The 12,595-nt window shown below is 49.3% G+C and overlaps 1 protein-coding gene across 1 annotated transcript in view; it reads right to left on the bottom strand.

Annotated features, from left to right (window-relative positions):
* Positions 1-1,130: 1,130 nt before the first annotated feature.
* Positions 1,131-12,595, bottom strand: part of RNF8 (ring finger protein 8) — a 20,925-nt gene continuing 9,460 nt past the window's right edge. Inside the window, 5 exon segments of the mRNA XM_038761355.1 lie at positions 1,131-1,529; positions 1,625-2,004; positions 4,833-5,037; positions 7,705-7,812; positions 10,667-10,756. Of these exon segments, the coding sequence (XP_038617283.1) occupies positions 1,979-2,004; positions 4,833-5,037; positions 7,705-7,812; positions 10,667-10,756 (429 nt within the window). The 3' untranslated portion in view covers positions 1,131-1,529; positions 1,625-1,978.

Raw genomic sequence — 12,595 nt, 5'->3', positions numbered from 1 at the left:
ATCCCCCCCAGCGCTCAGAACAGTGCTTTGCACATAGTAAGCGCTTAACACATCATCATCATCAATCGTATTTATTGAGCACTTACTATGTGCAGAGCACTGTACTAAGCACTTGGGAAGTGCAAAATTGGCAACATATAGAGACAGTCCCTACCCAACAGTGGGCTCACAGTCTAAAAAATGCCATTATTATTATTACTCTAATCCCGGCTTGTCTGCCGCGTACCCTTGGGGAAGTCACGTCACTCCTCAGGGCCTCGGTTCATCTCTAAAATCATCATCAATCGTATTTATTGAGCGCTTACTATGTGCAGATTAAGATTAATCTGCAGATTAAAATGGGGATTAAGACCGTGAGCCCCACGTGGGACACGGACTGCGTCCAAACTGATTTAAGTTTGTATCTACCCGAGTGCTTAGTACGGTGCCTGGCACGCAGTAAGCGCTTAATAGCATTTAAAAGACAAAAAGTGATTGGAACCCTCTGCGTATTTCTTCTCAAGGTTAGGGACACACCATGTCACACTCCCAATCAACCCATCCCACCCCCTGAATACACCCTAGGACCTATGACAAGTGAAGACCTCCCTCCCTACCTGTAACCCCCCCAAGCCTGAAATTCAGTAGACCGTTGCCACTTTTGAGGTTCGGAAAAATCTCTTATCCGGAGGAGACCGCTCCCTTTGTTATGAAAGCTCTCCTTTACGCCCCCTCCTCCCTCATTCCCCGTGATGCAAGGGAGAGGAATCACTTGCCCGGGACTTCTCTTTCATCCGACATTCCACCCCCCATCGCCCAAATCCCTTTCAGGTAAAAGGAGGGTTGGACCAGCGGGGCGGAGAGAAATGAATCTGGGAAAGTCTTAGCACTGCAACACACTAGGCGTTTCCCCCACGGACCGACAAAACTCACGTATCCCTAAAGAGCAGCAGAGAGGGAAAAATCCCCGGTGTCCCAGAGGGGAAGGGAGTGCGTCTCGTAAATCGTTAAGCAGAAGTGCGAAGAACTCGTCGGCTTGCGAGTCTTTTGCCCCGGCTCCTCCTCCTCCCGAAAGGAACAGGAAGGTTGGAGCTGATGCCTCCTGCAGAACACAAACGTTCCCGGAGTCGTAAAGAAAAGGGAGTCTTGGGAACCAAAGATCGATATGGTTTTAATTTAAAAAAATATATATCTACATAGACACACACACACGCTCGCACGCACAGTCCTTGGAGGGAGCTTTGTTCAAGTTTCAGGTTGGTCTTTTGATGAAACCGCTCGTTAGCAACCCTTTCTCCCGGGTTGTTCCGCCTCGACGTCTAAAGGGTCGGCAACGTGCTCGTGGTGACTGGCCTCGGCCGCCCATCGCCTTGTAACGGGAGGCCCAGAGAGGTAAAGCCGGTTTCGCCGCTTTGGCCGGCTCGGTCAGCTCCCGGGCTTTCCGACTGGCCCTTCATCCGATTCCCCGGCCGTTTGCGGTCGCGTCTCCCCGCCGCGGTTCGATCGATTTGCCTCCGAGCCGAAAGGAAGGCGAAGATGCCGGGGCTCAGCTGAGGAGCAGGATAGAACATTTACAGTTTATTTCTAGGAAACCGGCCCTTCCCTCCCACCCCCAACCCTCCCCGCCCTGCGGGGCGAAGCCCACTTCGGGTATCACGCGGTTAGCTTCCCTCGCGGCAAAACGCCACGTCCTTTCCGGGTCTGCCCAGGAAGATCCGACGCCGATGTTTTAGGGAGCCGGGAGGTAAAACGGCAATCAACGTGGCACGGTGGGCATTTCCCCGGGAGCGTCGCGCCTGGTCGCCGTGATGGCCAGAGTCGGTCTTTGATGGCTGGATGGACAAACGGCGGCGGTCTCCTCCTCCTCTTCCTCCTCCTCTTCCTCCTCCTCTCCCTCCTCCTCTTCCTCCCCAGACAACCGGACCGTGAGCCAGAGTGGTCAGTCTTCCAAGTTTCTTCAGCTGGTTCCCCGGCCCCGGCCTCCAGTTGCTCTGGGGGCTTAGTTTTCAAGAGGGGTGATTTTCTCTAAAGGGGATGAGAACAGAATAATAATAATATAATAACGATGGCATTTATTAAGCGCTTCCTATGTGCAAAGCACTGTTCTAAGCGCTGGGGAGTTTACGAGGTGATTAGGTTGTCCCACGTGGGGCTCACAGTCTTCATCCCCATTTGACAGATGAGGGAACTCAGGCCCAGAGAAGTTAAGTGACTTGCCCAAAGTCACACAGCTGACAATTTTTTTTTTAAATGGCATTTATTAAGCGCTTACTATGTGCAAAGCACTGTTCTAAGCGCTGGGGAGTTTATGAGGTGATCAGGTTGTCCCACGGGGGGCTCACGGTCTCCATCCCCATTTGACAGATGAGGGAACTCAGGCCCAGAGTAGTTAAGTGACTTGCCCAAAAAGTCACACAGCTGACAATTTTTTTTTAATGGCATTTATTAAGCGCTTACTATGTGCAAAGCACTGTTCTAAGCACTGGGGAGTTTACGAGGTGATTAGGTTGTCCCACGGGGGGCTCACAGTCTTCATCCTCATTTTACAGATGAGGGAACTGAGGCCTAGAGAAGTGAAGTGACTTGCCCAAGGTCACACAGCTGATAAGTGGCGGAGCCGGGATTTGAACCCATGACCTCTGACTCCAAAGCCCGGGCTCTTTCCACCGAGCCACGCTGCTCAGTGTTAAGCGCCTACCATGTGCCAAGCATTTGGGGTAGAGACAAGATAATCAGATTGGACACAGTCCCTATCCCACCTGGGGCTCCCACTCTTGATCCCCATTTTACAGATGAGGCAGAGAGAAAGGACTTGGCCAAGGTCACACAGCAGACAGTCCTGCCAGAGAGACGCGGTGTGGCCTAACGGATAGAGCCCGGGAATCGGAGGACCCGGGTTCTCACCCCGGCTCCGCCACGTCTGCTATCAAATCACTTCGCTTCAAAGAGCCCGGGCTTTGGAGTCCGAGGTCATGGGTTCGAATCCCCTTGTCAGCTGGGTGACTTTGGGCAAGTCACTTCACTTCTCTGGGCCTCAGTTCCTTCAACTGTAAAATGGGGATGAAGACTGTGAGCCCCCCCGTGGGACAACCTGATCACCTTGTAACCTCCCCAGCGCTTAGACCAGTGCTTTGCACATAGTAAGCGCTTGCTTAATAAATGCTATCATAATTATTATTATTATTCACGTCCCTAGGCTTCTATTAAATGGGGATTTAATACCCGTTTTCCCACCTACTTACTCTGGGAGTGTATCTACCCCGGGGCTCTGTACGGCGTTTGACGCAAAGCACTTAAATTAGCACCGTGATAGTTATTATTATTATTATTATTATTATTATTATTATAAATGATCACTGCAGGCCTCCTGCCTCCAGAGCTGACATTTTCCCCTCCTCCGTTTTGGCTCTTCAGATCACTGATCCGTTTCTCTGTGGCCCCTGGGCGATACCGGACCAAACGCCATAAAAAGGAAGCTCGTGTTTTGAAGGCAGTACAGCGCTAAGCGCTTAGTACAGTGCTCTGCACATAGTAAGCGCTCAATAAATACGATTGATGATGAAGTCAAAACCTCCGCGGGGTCGAACTGAAGCAAGGGGCGGCTTTATGGACGTCTTAAGTGGAGGTCGGCCGGTATTTTATCTACCCAAACGCCATTCGGTAAATACCGACGAAAGAGAAGAGGCCGGGCCTTCCAAAGGCATTTATCGAGCGCCGTAATAATAATATTTGTTAAGCACTTACTACGTGCCAGGCACTGTACTAACAATAATGGCATTTATTAAGCGCTTACTACGTGCAAAGCACTGTCCTAAGCGCTGGGGAGGTTACAGAGTGATCAGGTTGTCCCACGGGGGGCTCATCATCATCATCAATCATATTTATTGAGCGCTTACTATGTGCAGAGCACTGTACTAAGCGCTTGGGAAGTACAAATTGGCAACACATAGAGACAGTCCCTACCCAACAGTGGGCTCACAGTCTAAAAGGGGGAGACAGAGAACAAAACCAAACATACTAACAAAATAAAATAAATCGAATAGATATGTACAAATAAAATAAATAAATGAATAAATAGAGTAATAAATATGTACAAACATATATACATGTATACAGGTGCTGTGGGGAAGGGAAGGAGGTAAGATGTGGGGGATGGAGAGGGGGACGAGGGGCTCACAGTCTCAATCCCCATTTCCCAGATGAGGGAACCGAGGCACAGAGAAGTGAAGTGACTTGCCCAAAGCTGACAGTTGGCGGGGCCGGGATTAGAACCCGTGACCTCCGACTCCAAAGCCCGGGCTCCTTTCCACCGAGCCACGCTGCTTCTCCGTACTGCCTGTACGTCTCTGTACTGGAGAAGCAGCGTGGCTCGGCGGAAAGAGCCCGGGGGTCATGGGTTCAAATCCCAGCTCCGCCAACTGTCGGCTGGGTGACTTTGGGCAGGTCACTTCACTTCTCTGTGCCCCCGTTACCTCATCTCTAAGATGGGGATGAAAACCGTGAGCCCGCTGTAAAATGGCAATTAAAACCGTGAGCCCCTCGTGGGACAACCTGATCGCCTCGTAACCTCCCCAGCGCTTAGAACAGGGCTTTGCACATAGTAAGCGCTTAACAAATGCCATTATAAATAAAAATACGACCGTACTAAGCGCTTGGGAGGCCGACACGCTCTCCGCCCTCAGCGAGCTTTCGGTCTAGAAAGAGCTTAGGTACGTTCTGGGACGATCGGAAGTCCGGATTCCAGTTTCACCGGGAGACGAGCCCTTCGGCCCCGTTCCGCGGGGACGGGGCGGGAGTCGTCACGGCTTATTTTATTATTTTTTCCTTCCTCCCCTCCCCTCCCAAGCCCTCACCTCTGCGCTCCTTGACGTGAGCCGCCCAGCGCTCCTTCACCTCCGCACTGAGGCTCTCCACCATTCGGCCGATGGTGTTGTCCAACACCAGAGAGCGGCTCCTGGACTGAATGAGCTGCCGGCATATGGGGCACTCCTCCTTCCGCTTGATCCACTCGCTTATACAGTAGGAGCAGAAGCTGTGGGCACAGTTCAAGGTCACGGCCTAGCCAGAGAGGGAAAGAGCAGAGCCGGTCATTCATTCAGTCGTATTTACTGAGCGCTTACCGTGTGCAGAGCACTGGACTAAGCGCTTGGGAAGTCCAAGTTGGCAACATATAAAGACGGCCCCGATCCAACAGTCGGGACAAGCGCACGGTCGCCTGATTCTTCCCCCTCTCCGCCGGTGGTTGTCGTCACCCCTGCCCTTACTCGCCGTCAAAACACTCCCCTAAGCGCTCAGGGAGGTTCAAATTAATTAGGTCGGACCCAGTCCCTTGTCCTGCAAGGGACTCATCATCAATCGTATTGATTGAGCGCTTACTATGTGCAAAGCACTGTACTAAGCACTTGGGACGTACAAATTGGCAACATGTAGAGACAGTCCCTACCCAACAGTGGGCTCACAGTCTAAAAGGGGGAGACAGACAACAAAACCAAACATACTAACAAAATAAAATAAATAGAATAGATATGTACGAGTAAAATAAATAGAGTAATAAATATGTACAAACATATATACATCTATGCAGGTGCTGTGGGGAAGGGAAGGAGGTAAGATGGGGGGGATGGAGAGGGGGACGAGGGGGAGAGGAAGGAAGGGGATCAGCCTGGGAAGGCCTCCTGGAGGAGGTGAGCCCTCATAAGTAGGGAGAACTTGTACTTCCCAAGCGCTTGGTAGAGAAGCAGCGTGGCTCAGTGGGAAGAGCCCGGGCTTTGGAGTCGGAGGTCACGGGTTCAAATCCCGGCTCCACCACTTGTCAGCTGGGTGACTTTGGGCAAGTCACTTCACTTCTCTGGGCCTCAGTTACCTCATCTGTAAATGGGGATGAAGACTGTGAGCCCCCCGTGGGACAGCCTGATCACCTTGTAACCTCCCCAGTGCTTAGAACAGTACATAGTAAGCACATAGTAAGCACTTAATAAATGCCATCATTATTACAGTGCTCTGCACACAGTAAGTGCTCAATAAATACAATTGATTGATTGATTGAGAACGGGTATCCCCATTTTGGCTTAGCGCACGGGCCCAGGAGTCATAAGGACCCAGGTTCTAATTCCGCTCCGCCAATTGTGTGACTTTGGGCAAGTCACTTAACTTCTCTGTGCCTCGGTGACCTCACCTGTAAAATGGGGATGAAGGCTGTGAGCCCCCTGTGGGACAACCTGATCACCTTGTAACCTCCTCAGCGCTTAGAACAGTGCTTTGCACATAGTAAGCGCTTAATAAATGCCATTCTCATCATCATCATCATAATTGTGGTATTTGTTAAGCGCTCGCTTTGTGCCAAGCACAGTACTGAGCGCTGGGATGGATACAAGTAAACCGGGTTGGACACAGTCCCTGTCCCACGTGGAGCCCCAGTCTTCATCCTCACTTTACAGATGCTGTAACTGAGGCACAGAGAGGGAAGTGACTTGCCCAAGGTCACACAGCGGACAAGTGGCAGAGCCAGGATTAGAACCCACGACTCCCGGGCCCCAGTTCTATCCACTACACCACGCTGCTTCCCTACGTCTGCTGTAGGGTCTTGGGTAAATCACTTCTCTGTGCCTCGGTGACCTCACCTGTCATTCATTCATTCAATCGTATTTATTGAGCGCTTACTGTGTGCAGAGCACTGAACTTAGCGCTTGGGAAGTCCAAGTTTGCAACATGTAGAGATGGTCCCTACCCAACAGCGGGCTCACAGTCTAGAAGACTCAAATGGGGATTATTGAGCGCTTACTGTGTGCAGAGAACTGTACTAAGCGCTTGGGAAGTCCAAGTCGGCAACATCTAGAGACGGTCCCTACCCAACAGCGGGCTCACAGTCTAGAAGACTGTCAAATGGGGATCAATCGATCAATCAATCGTATTTATTGAGTGCTTACTGTGTGCACAGCACTGTACTAAGCGTTTGGGAAGTCCAAGTCGGCAACGTATAGAGACGGTCCCTCCCCAACAGCGGGCTCACAGTCTAGAAGACTGTCAAATGGGGATTTATCAATCAATCAATCGTATTTATTGAGCACTTACCGTGTGCAAAGCACCATATCATCATCATCATCATCAATCGTATTTATTGAGCGCTTACTGTGTGCAGAGCACTGTACTAAGCGCTTGGGAAGTCCAAGTCGGCAACATATAGAGACAGTCCCTACCCAACAGTGGGCTCACAGTCTAAAAGGGGGAATCAATTAATCAATCATATTTATTGAGCGCTTACCGTGTGCAGAGCACTGTATCAACATCATCATCATCAATCGTATTTATTGAGCGCTTACTGTGTGCAGAGCACTGGACTGAGCGCTTGGGAAGTCCAAGTCGGCAACATCTAGAGACGATCCCTACCCAACAGCGGGCTCACGGTCTAGAAGATTAAGAAGCAACCTGATCACCTTGTAACCTCCCCAGCGCTTACAACAGTGCTTTGCACATAGTAAGCGCTTAATAAATACCATCATTATTATTATTATTAAGAGCGGAAGCCCCACGTGGGACAGGGACTGTGTCCAACCTGATGAATCTATGTCCACCCCAGTGCCTAGAACAGAGCTTGGCACGTAAACGCCTATCAAGTACCATAACTGTTATTACGATTCATTCCCTGTTGTCTTGATTGAGCGCTTCCTGTGTGCGGTTGGGGAAACCGAGGCACTAGTCGGGGACCCCCGGCTCCCCGATTTTTACCTCGATGAAGTAATCCGAGCAGATGGTGCACTGGAGCTCGTTCTCCAGGACATCGCTGAAGTGGTTCAAGGCTTCCTCCTTCTGAGCCAGCACCAGCTCCTTCTCTTCCTGCGAAGACACGCGGGACGGAGGGGGGTCCGTGCTGACCGCACGACGCCCCCCAATCCCAAAGGAAACCCGAAATTCCCTCGTCGGCCCGACCCGATCCCGGAAGCTCCCGCGGACGCCCGTCGGGTAGGCCGAAACTGCTCAGTTTGGGAGAGGGTTGGATTGAAGGTTCAAAGGCTCCCGGTCGGATCCCGGGTTACTTCCCAAGCGCTTAGTACAGTGCTCTGCACACAGTAAGCGCTCAATAAATGCAATTGATGATGATGATGATGATGATGCTCGGATCCTGGGTTTCGGCAGGCAGTTTTAGAGGAGCAGCGTGTTGGAGTGGAGAGAGCACGGGCCTGGGCATCCGAGTGTGCTGTGCACCCAGTAAGCGCTCAATAAATACGACTGATTGACTGATTGATTCCCTGCCCACAAGGAGTCTAGAGGGGGAGACTGCCATTAATGCCCATTGTTGGGTAGGGACCGTCTCCATATGTTGCCAACTTGGACTTCCCAAGCGCTTAGTACAGTGCTCTGCACACGGTAAGCGCTCAATAAATACGACTGGATGAATGAATGAATGTCATGGGTTCTAAAGCCCGTCTCCACCGTGTGCCAGCTGTGTGACCTTTGGCAAGTCACTTCACTTCTCTGCACCTCAGTCACCTCATCTGTAAAATGGGGATGAAGACTGTGAGCCCCACTGTGGGACAACCTGATCCACCTTGTAACCTCCCCAGCGCTTAGAACAGTGCTTTGCACATAGTAAGCGCCTAATAAGTGCCATCATTATTATTTCACTTCTCTGTGCCTCAGTTCCCTCTCCCCCTCCTCATCCCCCTGACTTACCTCCTTCCCCTCCCCACAGCACCTGTATATATGTATATATGTCTGTACATATTAATTACTCTATTTTACTTGTACATATTTATTCTATTTATTTTGTTAATCTGTTTGGTTTTGTTCTCTGTCTCCCCCTTCTAGACTGTGAGCCCGCTGGTGGGTAGGGACCGTCTCTAGATGTTGCCAGCTTGGACTTCCCAAGCGCTTAGTCCAGTGCTCTGCACACAGTAAGCGCTCAATAAATACGACTGAATGAATGAATCACCTTGTAACCTCCCCAGCGCTTAGAACAGTGCTTTGCACACAGTAAGCGCCTAATAAGTGCCATCATTATTATTTCACTTCTCTGTGCCTCAGTTCCCTCTCCCCCTCCTCATCCCCCCGCCTTACCTCCTTCCCCTCCCCACAGCACCTGTATATATGTATATATGTTTGTACAGATTTATTACTCTATTTATTTCACTTGTACCTATCTATTCTATTTATTTTATTTTGTTAATATGTTTGGTTTTGTTCTCTGTCTCCCCCTTCTAGACTGTGAGCCCGCTGTTGGGTAGGGACCGGCTCTAGATGTTGCCAACTTGGACTTCCCAAGCGCTTAGTCCAGTGCTCTGCACACAGTAAGCGTTCAATAAATACGATTGAATGAATGAATGAATGAATAAAAGGTCATCAGGTCCTACTGATGAGGCCCAGAGAAGTGGGCCTCCCACTTACCTCCTTCCCTTCCCCACTGCACCTGTATATATGTATATATGTTTGTACATATTTGTTACTCTATTTATTTATTTTACTTGTACATATCTATTCTATTTAATTTTGTTAGTAGGTTTGGTTCTGTTCTCTGTCTCCCCCTTTTAGACTGTGAGCCCACTGTTGGGTAGGGACTGTCTCTAGATGTTACCAACTTGTACTTCCCAAGCGCTTAGTACAGTGCTCTGCACACAGTAAGCGCTCAATAAATACGATTGATGATGATGATGATGATGATGAAGTGAAGCGACTTGCCCACTGAGCCCCCTCCTTCCTTTCCCCCTCGTCCCCCTCTCCATCCCTTCCCCACAGCACCTGTATATATGTATATATGTTTGTACATATTTATTACTCTATTTATTTTACTTGTACATATCTATTCTATTTATTTTATGTTGTTAATATGTTTGGCTTTGTTGTCTGTCTCCCCCTTCTAGACTGTGAGCCCGCTGTTGGCTAGGGACTGTCTCTAGATGTTGCCAACTTGTATTTCCCAAGCGCTTAGTCCAGTGCTCTGCACACAGTAAGTGCCCAATACGATTGGATGAATGAATGAATGAATGAAAGGTCATCAGTTCCCACAGATGAGGTCACTGATAATAATAATAATGATGGCATTTATTAAGCGCTTACTATGTGCAAAGCACTGCTCTAAGCGCTGGGGAGGTTACAAGGTGATTCATTCATTCAACCGTATTTCTTTTTTTTTTTATAATGGCATTTATTAAGCACTTACTATGTGCAAAGCACTGTTCTATTTATTTTAATAGATTCTATAAATTCTATTTATAGAATGGAATTTCTATTTATAGAAATAGAATATTTCTATAGAATTCTATAGAATTCTATTCTATAGAATATAGAATATTTCTATTTCTATTTCTAGATTAGAATTTATTGAGCGCTTACTGTGTACTGTTTTAGACTGTGAGCCCACTGTTGGGTAGGGACTGTCTCTATACGTTGCCAATTTGTGCTTCCCAAGCGCTTAGTCCAGTGCTCTGCACATAGTAAGCGCTCAATCAATACGATTGATTGATTGATCAATTGCAGAGCCCTGGACTAAGCGCTTGGGAAGTCCAAGTTGGCAACATCGAGAGACGGTCCCCTACCCACCAGCGGGCTCAGAGAAGTGAAGCGACTGGCCCACGGTCACGCGGCAGACAAGCCTGGGGGCAGAATTAGAACCCAGGCCCGCACTCCAGCCACGCTGCTTCGCTCACGCGTCAGTCGCCGCTCGGGTCCGAGAACCCGGCTTTCGCTTCCGCACCTTGGTCTGCTCCAGCTCCTTATTCTTGGCTTGCAGGATGGCTTCAAAGTCGCTCTTGCTGCGATTTAACTCTTCCATGAGAACCCGATGCTGCGGGGGACGAAGGCAGAGGCGGGTTGAGGCTTCGAGGGGGGCTGGCCGCCCCGGCTCCCCGACTTTCGGGAAATCAACACCCCGAGGGGGACGCGGTAAAGAAGCGGCGGGGCTCAGCGGAAAGAGCCCGGGCTTTGGAGTCAGAAGTCGTGGGTTCAAATCCCGGCTCCGCCAACTGCCAGCCGGGTGACTGCGGGCAAGTCACTTCATCATCATCATCATCGTATTTATTGAGCGCTTACCGTGTGCAGAGCACTTGGGAAGTCCAAATTGGCCACATCTAGAGACGGTCCCTACCCAACAGCGGGCTCACAGTCTAAAAGGGGGAGACGGAGAACATACTAACAAAATAAAATAGACAGAATAGATAGGTATGAGTAAGATAAATAAATAAAATAAATAGAGTAATAAACACTTCTCTGGGCCTCAGTTCCCTCATCTGGAAAACGGGGATGAAGACTGTGAGCCCCAAGCGGGACAACCTCATCATCATCATCAATCGTATTTATTGAGCGCTTACTGTGTGCAGAGCACTGTACTAAGCGCTTGGGAAGTCCAAATTGGCAACATCTACAGACAGTCCCTACCCAACAGTGGGCTCACAGTCAAAAAGGGGGAGACGGAGAACAAAACCAAACATACTAACAAAATAAAATAGATAGAATAGATAGGTACAAGTAGAATAAATAAATAAAATAAAGAGTAATAAACAATTCTCTGGGCCTCAGTTCCCTCATCTGGAAAATGGGGATGAAGACTGTGAACCCCAAGCGGGACAACCTGATCACCTTGTAACTTCCCCAGCGCTTAGAACAGTGCTTTGCACATAGTAAGCGCTTTTAGACTGTGAGCCCAATGTTGGGTAGGGACTGTCTCTATATGTTGCCAATTTGTACTTCCCAAGCGCTTAGTACAGTGCTCTGCCCACAGTAAGCGCTCAATAAATACGACTGATGATAATAAATGCCATTATTATTAAAGACGGGTTTGGGTCTGGGTGCGGCGTGGGCCACAATGCTGCTGCTTGCTGATGGCGAGGCTGAGCGAAAGCAACAGCGTGTGAATTTTGCTCCTCGGACTCGCCCTGCCTCGCAGAGAGGATGCCTCGTTCCTCCTCCTCCGTGAGGGCGAGAGAGGAAAGGAGGATGGCATTTATTAAGCGCTTACTATCAATCAATCAATCGTATTTATTGAGCACTTACTGTGTGCAGAGCACTGTACTAAGCGCTTGGGAAGTCCAAGTTGGCAACATATAGAGACAGTCCCTACCCAATGTGCCAAGCACCGGGGTAGATACACGGTAAACAGGTTGTCCCACGCTGGGGCTCACAGTCCTCATCCCCATTTTACAGATGAGGTAACTGAGGCCCAGAGAATAATAATAATGATGATGATGATGGCATTTGTTAAGTGCTTACTATGTGCAAAGCACTGTTCTAAGCGCTGGAGGGATACAAGGTGATCAGGTTGTCCCATGGGGGGCTCACAGTCTTCATCCCCGTTTTACAGATGAGGGAACTGAGGCCCAGAGAATAATAATAATAATAATGATGATGGCATTTGTTAAGTGCTTACTATGTGCAAAGCACTGTTCTAAGCGCTGGGGGGATACAAGGTGATCAGGTTGTCCCACGGGGGGCTCACAGTCTTCATCCCCATTTTACAGATGAGGTCACTGAGGCCCAGAGAATAATAATAATGATGATGATGATGGCATTTGTTAAGCGCTTACTATGTGCAAAGCACTGTTCTAAGAGCTGGGGGGATACAAGGTGATCAGGTTGTCCCACGGGGGGCTCCCAGTCTTAATCCTCATTTTACAGATGAGGTCACTGA

The sequence above is a fragment of the Tachyglossus aculeatus genome, chromosome 19 (genome assembly GCF_015852505.1).
Source record: "Tachyglossus aculeatus isolate mTacAcu1 chromosome 19, mTacAcu1.pri, whole genome shotgun sequence".
Classification (NCBI taxonomy): domain Eukaryota; kingdom Metazoa; phylum Chordata; class Mammalia; order Monotremata; family Tachyglossidae; genus Tachyglossus; species Tachyglossus aculeatus.
This window is presented reverse-complemented; position numbering and strand designations above follow the sequence as displayed.